The sequence below is a fragment of the Haliotis cracherodii genome, unplaced genomic scaffold (assembly GCF_022045235.1).
Source record: "Haliotis cracherodii isolate W230 unplaced genomic scaffold, xgHalCrac1.p SCAF_39, whole genome shotgun sequence".
NCBI classification, from domain to species: Eukaryota; Metazoa; Mollusca; class Gastropoda; order Lepetellida; family Haliotidae; genus Haliotis; species Haliotis cracherodii.
In genome coordinates this window covers 14,310-26,201 of record NW_027266296.1, presented here as the reverse complement: position 1 = coordinate 26,201, position 11,892 = coordinate 14,310, and the positions used below count along the sequence as shown (strand labels likewise).

The window sequence follows — 11,892 nt, the reverse complement described above, 5'->3', positions numbered from 1 at the left end:
GTTCTCGTGTTATTTTCAGTTGAATAATTAACTTGCCTTTGCATGTGTTTGTGACGAGAGTAACCGGTGGAGCAGGATACGCTCACCTTTTCGCGCACACCCGATGGTATCCTTAAAGTGATAGTGATTCATAAACACATGCTTATGATAGAGTTGTACAAATGACTCTGCTTTAGCCAAAAGCGGTTGATGGTTGTGGAAATGCTTTTGATACGTACCTGACTGTGAAACCAGTTGCAAACTCATTGCCCTTACACTTCAGTCTTGTCCTCGCCTCGTGAAAAGCGCACCGCGTTACCTTTCTCGTGGGGGCACGGTTGGCCCAGTCGTCTAAGGCGCCGCGATTCGCTGTGCAGAGTTGCGTCCCTTGGGCACGCCAGAAACCTATGATTGTGGGTTCGAATCCCGATTCGCCCCGATTATGTTTGTCAGTTTGTTTGTCATCACCATACCCGTGCTCGTGGGTTTCACCGAAGTGGTAAACGTCTGAGACTTGCATCACTTCGGGCTTTCCTCCCACATAAAGCTGACACGCCGCGATATAACTGGAATATGGTTAAAAGCGGCGTTAAACCCAACTCACTCACTCACCTTTCTCGTGATCAGTAAGGCGTATCAATAGCTGCTCTCAATAGCTACTTATTGATACACCTATTGGTTATCCCCTGGGCCCAAAAGACGTTAAAAGATGGTCGATCATCCGACGAAACAGATTCCATTTGGCGTAAATAATAATAATGATACGATAGCAGTACCAAGTGGTCCGACTCCCCGTTGTTCTCGGTGCCTTAGGTTTGCTACCTCCCAATCTGTTGACGGACATTCAGAGAGTACCCGGGTTTGCTACCAGGAACACAGCCCTTCTGACAATGTGGGCAGTGCAGAAAGCTGCAGTGTTGGATAGTCTTCACGCTCTCAATAACAACAACAATAACGTACAATGCAAACAGAAAAAACGACCCCTTTGTGTTCGTCCCTATAGTGTCTAAAAGATGGCACTTGTTGTTACCCTGCCTGGCTCTCGGCATTAAAGCGCTAAACCAAGGACTGGTCGGCTAAACTTTGTCTGAGTTGGATATTCATGTTTAACTGCGGCATGGTATCTCAGTGGGCTGGCACTATAAATCGGTAACAGTCCGGACTAGCACAAGCAGCCACACACATGCTATATAAGTGCAATAATCCTGTACGCGACGTCAAACCTATGGAATACTGTAAGGGACATTCTCGCGATCTCGCATTCTCGCGATCTCGACCTTTGGAAACGAGGTAAATATACCCAAAACACGAGAATGCGAGATCGCGAGAATGTCCCTGACAGTATTCCATACAAACCCCATTTCACCTCACCTTTATAGTCGGCTGTCCTTGCTACATGGCGCGTTGTTTAAAATCAATGTCCTGTCACGTATGGGCCCAAAAATAGCGCATAAATACTTTCCTCTGAGATGTTACGTCAGCGTAAATCGTCACAGTGTATGCATTCCGATCAAAAGCACTAATGTTGTCGAAGTTGTAAGCCAGGTTTAAAATTATTGTACACTTGAGTGCGTCATGCAACAGTGGTTATCCAGGTTCGAGTTTTCCGTAATTCGAGACAAGCTGAGTACCGATATGAAACCACAGTGTTGATCAGGGTCTACGTACACAAACCCTTCATCGGAAACGAATTCCCATGGCGTGGCGTTCCCTTATCTGGTCGGCGTACACGGAATATCTATTTTCAATTTAAAACAAAAAAATCTGTATGGTGAGTTGTTCTTGACTGACATTTCGTCCCAGAAATAAAGTTATCTTATTCACAAGTATACAATGTATATCTAAAAAAATGAAAAAATATAAATCCAAATAGATCCCAGAACAATCATGCTTAATTTCAGGAGCCGAGGCAATCTAGACTTGCTCAATTTATCAAGAATTGAGTTGAACTCCCTTCTTAATTTATTCTCTAGGGTCTGGAAGACAGATTTCAGTTATATTGATACAAACCCTGACTTAGAATACACCGAATGGGCTCTCACACTTTGCCGAGTTGCGTTCCGAGTATGGACCCGAGCTGACTCGGGGATACTCGTATGGAGCTCGTAGCGAGGTCGTACTAAACTCGGGGTAACTCGGGGTACATCGTACTGATCTATGAGTGTTTTGGAACTGCTCAAAACACTCGGGCCGCCAGCCAACTCCTAGTAAACTCGAAACAAACTCGTGACACACTCATCCTCCTCGTAGTTCCCCCGTGGCGACCTCGTGGTGCTCGTGCAGAACACGTATGAGGATCGTCTGCAAAAGTTATTGCCGAGTTGGCCGAGTCTAATACGAACTATACGAGCCTCCATGTTAAATCATATGACAAATAGCCACCTCGTACCAAACTCGTACAGCTCGTATCGAGATCGTTTTGCTCGTATGCGACTCTTTATAACCCCCTATTAGACTCCTATTGGACTCCTATTGGATCCTATTGGACTCCTATTGGACTACTTTTGGATCCTATTGGACTCCTAATGCATCCTGTTGGTCTCCTATTGGACTCCTATTAGACTCCTATGGGGCTCGTAACACACTCGTAGCGTACCCGTATGATACTCGTATATATGTAGTCTCTTATCGAGTCCTAACCGAGTTAGGCTCAGGAGAGCTCGGGAGAGCTCGGCAACCACCTCGGCAAAGTGTGAGAGCTGCTGACCCTGAATATGGTATGGGTGGGGTATGGGGACGCTACGATTTCATCCTGATCATTTGAAATATTTCGGCAGAGTTAACCGAAAATAAGTGCTCGTTGACATTCTGAACTACATGTTGAACGTCTTCTAAACAAAATGGGGGGCACAGTCGTCTAAGGCGCCGCGATTCGCTGTGCAGAGTTGCGTCCCTTGGGCACGCCAGAAACCTATAATTGTGGGTTCGAATCCCGGTTCGCCCCGATTATGTTTCTAGGTTTGTCAGCACCATACCCGTGCTCGTGGGTTTCACCGAAGTGGTAAACGTCTGAGACCTGCATCACTTCGGGCTTTCCTCCCACATTAAACTGACACGCCGTGATATGACTGGAATACTGTTAAAAGCGGCGTTAAACCCAACTCACTCACTCACTCACTCACTCACTCTAAACAAAATGTGTTATGGTTGACAAACAGAGGTGAGGCTGCGCATTTTAGGGATAAAAAATGTAAAAATTGCAATTCCCGAATAAAAAATATTTTGTATTTAACAAAATTCCAACTCAAAAGAACTAATTGGCCGTTTTCAAATACGATTTTATGCTTATTGATGTGTCAAGGAATAATAGATATGCATGTTTGGGCACAGTCTGCTCTCATCTGGGAGCTTCTGGTGTCATGCGTTCCTTGCATCACCTGTCCCAATACAGATGTTACGTTCAGCGCCAAGGATTAGTCAACACCGCAGTCTCAACTCAATGCACTTTATTCTGCAACCATAACATCGACAGACGAACCGGAAGTGTCGGTTCAACCAAAAGTTGGAATAAACAAAAGCGAACGCGGACGCGTGTTGTGGCGCAGCCTGACTGGCCTTCGGGTTGTTCAAACAAACGCTGTACAATGTACCATGAGCGAACATGACGGGCGAGTTCTGATATCAACACGACATCTTGCAGCCATTCATTGTCAACTTTCACAAACACTGCTGAGTCACGTACTGTTTCTCTATTTAATTATGTTTGATAGAAGGATAAGATATTGCAGCATTATGTTAACACACGGTTAAAGTGAGTTTTTTGTGAATTTGTTCTCGAACCTGCCAAGGAATGAATACTAATAGTGTTATTCGGGCCTTATTCGGGATCTTTTAGCAGTTAGGTGTGAGTGTGGATTTGTTGTCAACGCCCACACAGCAATATTCCAGTTATATGATTGCTGTCTGTAAATAATCGGATCTAGACAATCCAGTGATTGATATCATGAGCAACAATCCACCCCATCACCAACTGTTTCTTGCAACCAGGATACGTTGCTGGCGAAGTACTCTAACACGGATGTGCGTGATGAAGATGTTGCGTTACTCGGTTTGTAAATAATAAACTGGCCAAGGCAAACCAGTGGTTGATGGCATGAGCACCGATACACGCAGTCGAGGTACGATGATACACACTCAGCCAGGTCACGCATTTTTATCGGTATGTGTTCACGACTACTGGGGGCCCATTCTAGCCAGTAATCCTATACTAGTGACTGAGTGTGTATGGTTTTACGCCGCTTTTAGCAATATTCCAGCAATATCACGGCGGGGGACACCAGAAATGGGATTCACACATTGTACCCATGTCGGGAATCGAACCTGGGTCTTCGGCGTGACGAGCGAACGCTTTAACCACTAGGCTACCCGACCGACCCTAATCCTTTAATAATTTACGACTGAGGAATACATCCCACTGAACGTGATGGTATCTTGATATATAAATGTACGACTTCAAACGAAACCGCTAAACACAGTAGCATATTAATGAGGTTACGGAAAGAGAGTGAGCGTTGTTTTACGCCGCAGTCAGAAATATCCCAGTAAATCACGGTCCTGTTAATTAAAAAAAGTCTTCGCCTGACAAATCTGTCGATGATGTGTTTTAGAAATAACATTATATTTAGCGAGCCTTGGCAGTAGTTTTTCCAATTTCCCGATTTATTCTGACTCGATCGCCGAATGACAAGTGCGACGCCATATTTGTTTGTAAATACTGAAAGTAGTCCCTACTTGACCTTTGATATTTGCATCTCTATCCGCATATGACCCTATCGGATATCGTTTTTTATCCTTTGGCTTTATGCGTTATGGCGAGAAACGTACCTACTATATAATATTAAATTATATTAACAGTTTTTATTCATTTCACAGTTTTCACACACATATTAATATCAATTCGACCGTATACTGTCCTCTGGGTTGAAAAGCCATCGGTTCTCCTAAGCAATAATCTCAAATTGAAAACGATAAGTTTTTTAAACATACCAAAGGGGAGTAACCGTTGTAAGGCAAACCAGCCTTGTGATACTCAGCGTCAAAAAGCACTATCTTATGTACACTGATCTGTTGAGTAGCAAGATGTTGGCTGATAAAACACATTATACCAGATGAAGCCGAGTGTGACATAGTACATCCATATAGCGCTGACAACACGTGGTTACCTGAGAGTGGCCGACGACACCCACCGTCACACTGCAGACTCGGATCTGGATTGAAACATACAGCCGTACACTTGAGGGAGTTGTTTACGGGGTATCTAAGTGTGATTTGTGTTCATAGATACTTGTGCCAGGTACGACATGAAAGCGGTGTCTTCCTCTGGAGTTTCTTGTTTTTCAAAACTATAAGTGGAGCTGGTTCCAAGCGGATATTGTCCCACTATTCGCTATTCACAGGTGGGTCTTTGTTTGTTTGTTTGTTTGTTGTTAAACGCCAGGTGTGTAAATGCTTTGTAAATAATCTGGGGCATCAGACAATCCAGTGTTTGACATCGTTGGTATCGATCTACTCTGAGTGTCAGCGAGTCTGATCACCCAAAATGTAAAATGAATGTGTATGTGAATATGCTCCGGCGACAACTGGGCCCACATGCACAAAGCTATCTTTGTGCTGTAACTATTGAAAGTTTACGTTAAAGTATAGACATTACAATAGTCTTTGCACTGAAATCACTTTGTGCATTTTGCCCCTGGTCATATGGACAGAGATTGCGGTTGTTGTTATGGGTCTTGCCTGGCGCTCGGTATTACGGGGATAAAAGAGGGACTGTTGGGTTCGGAATCTATAATATACACACAGACACACACACGCACGCACGCACGCACGCACGCACGTACACGCACGTGCTAGGTACATATACATGCACGTCGCTATATAAGTGCAATGATTTTAACCGCAACGTTAAACCCCATTTCACCTCACTTAACCTTTGTCATTATGATATATTCGTGACCTCTCTTGTCATTCCGGGATCAGCTCTTTGTTTTGATTGATGCGTCACACGTGGTCATTGTATCAACCGAGTTCTGTCTTAGTCCAAGCTGGAATACCGGACAGGTTAGTCAACTCCTTCCACTTTCGCCATTGTCGTGAACTTTAGCATGGAATCCATCATAGTACAGTGTGTTTATAACAAACATTATGGACAATGTGACATAGTTAAAAAAGAACACTGATAAAAATAATATTAATGAGGATTATTTAATCTCCAGTCAATCTGCATTCTGAATCGTTTGTCGTATCGAATTGTTTCTTTAGAAAAGGGACGAGTAGTGACGTAACATTATGATACAATTTTTTTTTAAACCAGCCGTATTTAGATTGAAGGATCCGACAGTGCATCAGTGATGTAGCGTAAGGGGGTAAGTAAATAAAGTAAAATATAAATCGATGGCATTTTTTTATCTTATTTACAACCAAATATTTGAAATATTTCGTGAGCTAAAAGTTATCTAGTGAAATCTTACCAATGTATCATATCTGGGTCAAAACATGACGGCCTCGGGGCTTTGAATGTACCAGTGTTAGGACTGACTCGTCAATTACATACTTCCGTCTCATGGATATTTATAATTTTACCATAAGGGTGTTGTAGCATATCGACGCACTGATTGTGTAGATGGTTGAACGGGTATCGAGTGTTCCTTTATACCAGTTCAGTTCTGTTTTGTATGATTAACTTGTTCAAGTCACGATATGGCTGAAATAGTGCCGATGTGGCTTTAAATACTAACTCACTCACTCACTGTCTTGTATGAATTGCCACAGGCCCTTATTCAACGGAGGTATATGACACATTTTATATGATACAATGTCGCGGTAATAATTCATTTTGAACACAAACGTATGGTGTCTGTACAAAGTTGGATTTAAAGCCGCTTTAAACAGTATTCCTGTTATATCACTACGTGTCAGGTTAATGTGGGAGGAAAGCCCGAAGTAATGCAGGTCTCAAACGTTGACGACTTCGGTGAAACCAAAGAGTAGGGGTATGGTGCTGACAATTCCAGAAAAACAATCGGGGCGAGCCAGGATTCGAACCCACAATCAAAGATTTCTGGCGTGTCCAAGGGACGCAACTCTGCACAGGGAATCGTGGCGCCTTAGACGACTGGGCCACCCGTGCCCCCGTTACAAAATGACACCCTAGGGATTTCCCAATAGATGAACATCTTCCTGTGTTTTGAAAATCAGCTAGGCGTAGTCTAAAACGAATAATGATGTTACGAAAACATCTGTACAGAACGTTTGATAAATATGATTCTGGTTCAAGCCGGACTTGAACTGATCCTTCTCCTACAATGTGGGTAATGCAGAAGCCTGCAGTGTATGATAGTCTTCACGCTCTCAATAACAACAATAACGTACATTACAAACAGAAAAGAACGTCCCCATTTGCGTTCATGCCTACAGTGTCTTGAACCCACATTCCAATTATACTGACGTATATTGTTGGGTTCTTTCACACTAAACGGAGCGTGGTGCACGTGCTACAAGGAGCTCATGCGCATCACACAAAGGCTAACAGAGACACAGTGCGATTCTAAAATATGAGAATAATTTTGAATTTTTTTCCACAAATGACTGTTTCGTTAAAGTCTATGAGTATTGATGTATTTAGTGACTACACTGTTGAGAATAATAACGTTCGGCAATTATTCAGATATGGACCATACCCGTGAAGATCCGGGGTAGAATAGATCTTCAGCAACCCATGCTTGCCGTAAAAAGCGACTATGCTTGTCGTAAGAGGCGACGAACGGGATCGGGTGGTCAGACTCCCTGACTTGGTTGATGCATGTCACCGTATCACAATTGCGTGGATCGATGCTAATGATGTCAGTCACTGGATTGTCTGGTCCAGACACGATTATTTACAGACCGCCGTCATATAGCTGGAATATTGATGGGTGCGACGCGAAACAAACAAACAAACAAACAAACAAACAAACAAACAACTGTGGACCAAAATATCATGAGCAGCCTCCTACCAAATTTTGGATCAGAATTCATTTTGGATGTCGAATCGTATGTAAAGAAATGGGCCAAAAAGGAATATGAATCCGTCGAATGTCTTTCAGGATGGGTCAAGTCAGTGCCCGAGGTCATTGGTAAAATGCATGAAATGAAAAAGTGGAAACAGGATTGGAGTGAGTGAATGAGTATGTTTTTTACGCCGCTTTTAGCAATATTCCAGCAATATCACGGCGGAGGACACCAGAAATGGGCTTCACACATTGTACCCTTGTCGGAAATCGAACCCGGGGCTTCGGCGTGACGAGCGAACGCTTTAACCATTAGGCTACCCGACCGCCCCAAACAGGATTGGAATGTTTGAAAAGTTTGCAGTTTTCTCAAAGCCAAGGCTTCATAACATAACCATTTCTTTTGTAAGCATCACTACAGTGATTGTTTGATCAAAGAACTTGGTATATGTGACATATCAAATAGTACTACATATGAGGCCAGTATGTTAACCGAGCAAGAAATCTGCCAAAACTTGGCATTAGAACTATCATTTTTGGGTTGACCCTAAACAATCGTCAGATGTCTACATTTCATAACCTTTGAGGTTCAAACGAGCTTGCTCTTTTTTCGAAGATTTCAAAGCGTGTCATACGAGGTCTGAGTAAAGATTTCAAAAAAGGTTTATGGCAGATGGAGGACACATCCAAATTTGACGCATCAGTGACCAACTTTAAGTTGTATCATATGTTCGCGTTTTGCGGTGAACAATTGACTTGTTTTTGCATGTATTTGTGACAGGTGTATTTGGGTCAGGATACAAATATTTTCGCGAACAGCTGGTGTCATCACTATTTGATACCGTTTGTTTGTTGTTTAACGCCGCACTCAGCAATATTCCAGCTATGTAACGGCGGTCTGTAGATAATCGAGTCTGGACAAGACAATCCAGTGATTGATTTGATGAGCGTCTATCCACGCAATTGAGATACGATGACATGCATTCATCAAGTCAGCGAGCCTGACCACCCGATCCCGTCAGACGCCTCTATCGACAAGCATAGTCGCCTTTTACGGAAAAAAAAGAAAAACTGGATAAAGAAATGGTACATAAGGTACTACTACCTATGTTACCGTGGATCATTTCTACCACAGAATCCCCATGGGGGCATTGCTTTTGTAGAATGTCTGTGTATATATTAAATACCATAAGTACCGATTACAGGGCACGTTGTCCAACAAGCTATATGCCCCTGTTCACCATGTTAATCCATTGTCCATTTCAGAAGGAAGAAACCATGTTATCACCCATGCCGCGGTTGTCCTTAGCAACCTTCTTTGCGTTATCCCTCTGTCAAGACGAAACAACGCCTTCTCCACCCAGACAGTTCGTCCCACCTCAATTTGATCAAATATGTGCACCAGTGACCTTTTCCGAGCAGATCACACCAATGAAAATTAAGTGTACCTTGACTAGAAATGACGAACAAACATGGAGGTTAGCTACCCTCAGGGAATGGATGATGGAAACAAAAAACAATCAATCTGGTAAACAGTATTCATATGAAATACAGTGCGATCGGTCAAATTCTAGTCTGTCTTTACCATGGCCAATGAAATGCCCCGGTCTGGTGGAGCTGGTTGTCAGGAACTGCAATATAACTGGTATGTATTCTGAATACGACCGCCCAGACATCTTTACGATGCCTTCCCAGTTGATCAGGGTGGAAGTAACAGACTCAACTATGGTTATTCAGCATTCACGTTTCCTGGATGTCGTCCACAGAATTACAAACGTTTCGTCCGATTTTGACTGTCTTCAGCAGGAAACTGTCGAAGAACTCGTATTTAGAAACATTTCCTATATGTTAGATGATGACATGGAACACTGTTTGCAGATGTTTCGTCCACCAAAGGATAACGCAAGTATCGTTCCGGTTGATCCATCTTGCAATATCCTGCTGCATCTACCACCTGAGCTACGTAATCTTGAGGTGGAATGCAATTTCCAGAAACTCCGCATCATTGATGAAAGTATTAGCAACACTTTGTCCGTTTACTACCACCGATTCTTGACAAAGTACAGCAAGTTCCCTATTCTCGAGTTCCTTAACTATTCCTCCAACCATATTAATGTTGTTCCAGAAGAGTTAAGAGACTGGACATTTTACTTCTTATCTTTGAAGCACATGGACCTTTCTCACAACAAAATTGATAAAATAACCTTTGAAACGAAGTTCAATTTCAACCATAAGAACGACACCTACATAAATTTGCAGTACAATAACATTACATCTCTCTCTCCAATGGACCTCGATCATCTTCGAAATCAACAGAAAACATTGATCGATATCAGAAACAATCCCATTAACTGTGACTGCAACCTTGAAGACTTTATTAAGGCCTTATCGAACAAATCACTCTTTACAGGAGACATGAAAAAGTATGAATATATCAAAGATATGAATTGTGCTCAACCAGATCACTTGGCTGGGAGGTCCTTGGGAAGTTTGACAGTTGAAATATTAAACTGTGCATTGGGACACAGTTCTTCAGTTATACCGTTTGTAGTTCTTGCTGTGGTGGTTGTGATTGTCCTTGGCGTCGTAGTCATAGCATTCATCTATCGTAAAGAAATCCGGATTCTATTCTATACGCGTTTTAATATTCTGCTATGTGGTGATGTGTACAAAGGTCTTGGATCAAAACAGTTCCATGCATTTGTCTCCTACAGCACTGAGGATGAAGAGTGGGTTATTGATGTCCTTGCAAACCGTCTTGAGAATAACGAACACTCAAGGGAGGTATTGTCCACCTCGGAGCCTGGGACAACAAGGACGAACAGGAGGCCAACGAGATTTAACCTGTGTATTCATGGACGAGATTTTGTTCCTGGGATACCGATCATAGAAAACATTATCAACAGTGTCCAGAATAGTAGACACACCATCATTATTTTGACACCCAATTTTGTGCAAAGCCGATGGGCCATGGAAGAGTTCTTGCAAGCGTACAACCAGAGCATCAATGAAAGAAGACGACATCTGATAATAGTCATTCTGGAAGAGGTGCCAGAAGACCGGATGGATCCTCTTTTGAGGAGGTGCCTGAAGACCTTCACATACATCAAAGTTTCGGATAAACTTTTTTATGACCGTCTCACTTACTCATTATCGGCTGACAAAAAACTATCTAATGATGAATTATCAAACGAGAACAGTGTGCAATGTATGAGAGACACTGTGACTTTAGACATGCCTAACTGTTATGACAGTGGTGTGTTTGAGGGCGACGTGTCCATGAAGGGTGAGACTAACTTTTCAGACAATGGCATCCGTTTGTGAATGAATGAGTACGTTTCGCATGGAAAGGCTCCACATCAGAACGCTTATGGTACACAGTTATAAAACTTAAAACACTTCCGTGGACATTTCACAGGTCTGCATTTCTTTGTTTTCATCACAAATTCTTCTTTAATTTTACCTGATTCATCACTTTTAAACTCCTCTAGCTTGCATGTTCATTCTAATTATAATAATATTGTTTTTTCAATATTGGTTTCTTTCAACAATTTTTAATTAACTCAGATTTTCTGGAAAGAATCATAGATCTACAAACTATCTGAGGCGGCAGTGTAATTATTACTAGCCACGCCCCGTCCGAGAAACATGGAGTATGTGGAATCCCCAAATGGGGCACTCTAGGTGTTCCTAGCTAGTTGTGTGTATGCCTACAATCGAGGTAAAGGCACCCACTGATGATGGTCGGTATAGGTCTTCAAATGACACTGAAAGTGATACATTTGGGAGAATTGGGAGAATGTGTGGAGGTCAACTTCTTTAATATGAGGAACACAACGTTTCGGAGTATATGCTTACCTCTTGGTGAGTTGAATCATTTGACAGTTGACAACTGACTCTCTAACACCGATATAGTATATGAATAACA

At 42.5% G+C, this 11,892-nt stretch overlaps 1 protein-coding gene across 2 annotated transcripts; it reads left to right on the top strand.

Annotated features, from left to right (window-relative positions):
• The first annotated feature begins 5,025 nt into the window (after window positions 1-5,025).
• LOC139478125 (toll-like receptor 4) lies at window positions 5,026-11,454 on the top strand. 2 transcript variants are annotated; one of them, XM_071260451.1, is made up of 3 exons: window positions 5,997-6,036; window positions 6,290-6,341; window positions 9,231-11,454. In XM_071260451.1, the coding sequence occupies exon 3, from the start codon at window positions 9,243-9,245 to the stop codon at window positions 11,286-11,288; it is 2,046 nt and encodes a 681-aa protein (XP_071116552.1). In that variant the 5' UTR covers window positions 5,997-6,036; window positions 6,290-6,341; window positions 9,231-9,242; the 3' UTR covers window positions 11,289-11,454. The 2 variants fall into 2 exon arrangements, with proteins under 2 accessions (XP_071116551.1, XP_071116552.1); XM_071260450.1 differs by lacking the exons at window positions 5,997-6,036; window positions 6,290-6,341 and adding an exon at window positions 5,026-5,375.
• The last annotated feature ends 438 nt before the right edge of the window (window positions 11,455-11,892 follow it).

Excerpts from the sequence above, each read along its gene's own strand:
- LOC139478125 (XM_071260450.1), top strand. The coding sequence starts at position 9,243 with ATGTTATCACCCATGCCGCGGTTGTCCTTAGCAACCTTCTTTGCGTTA.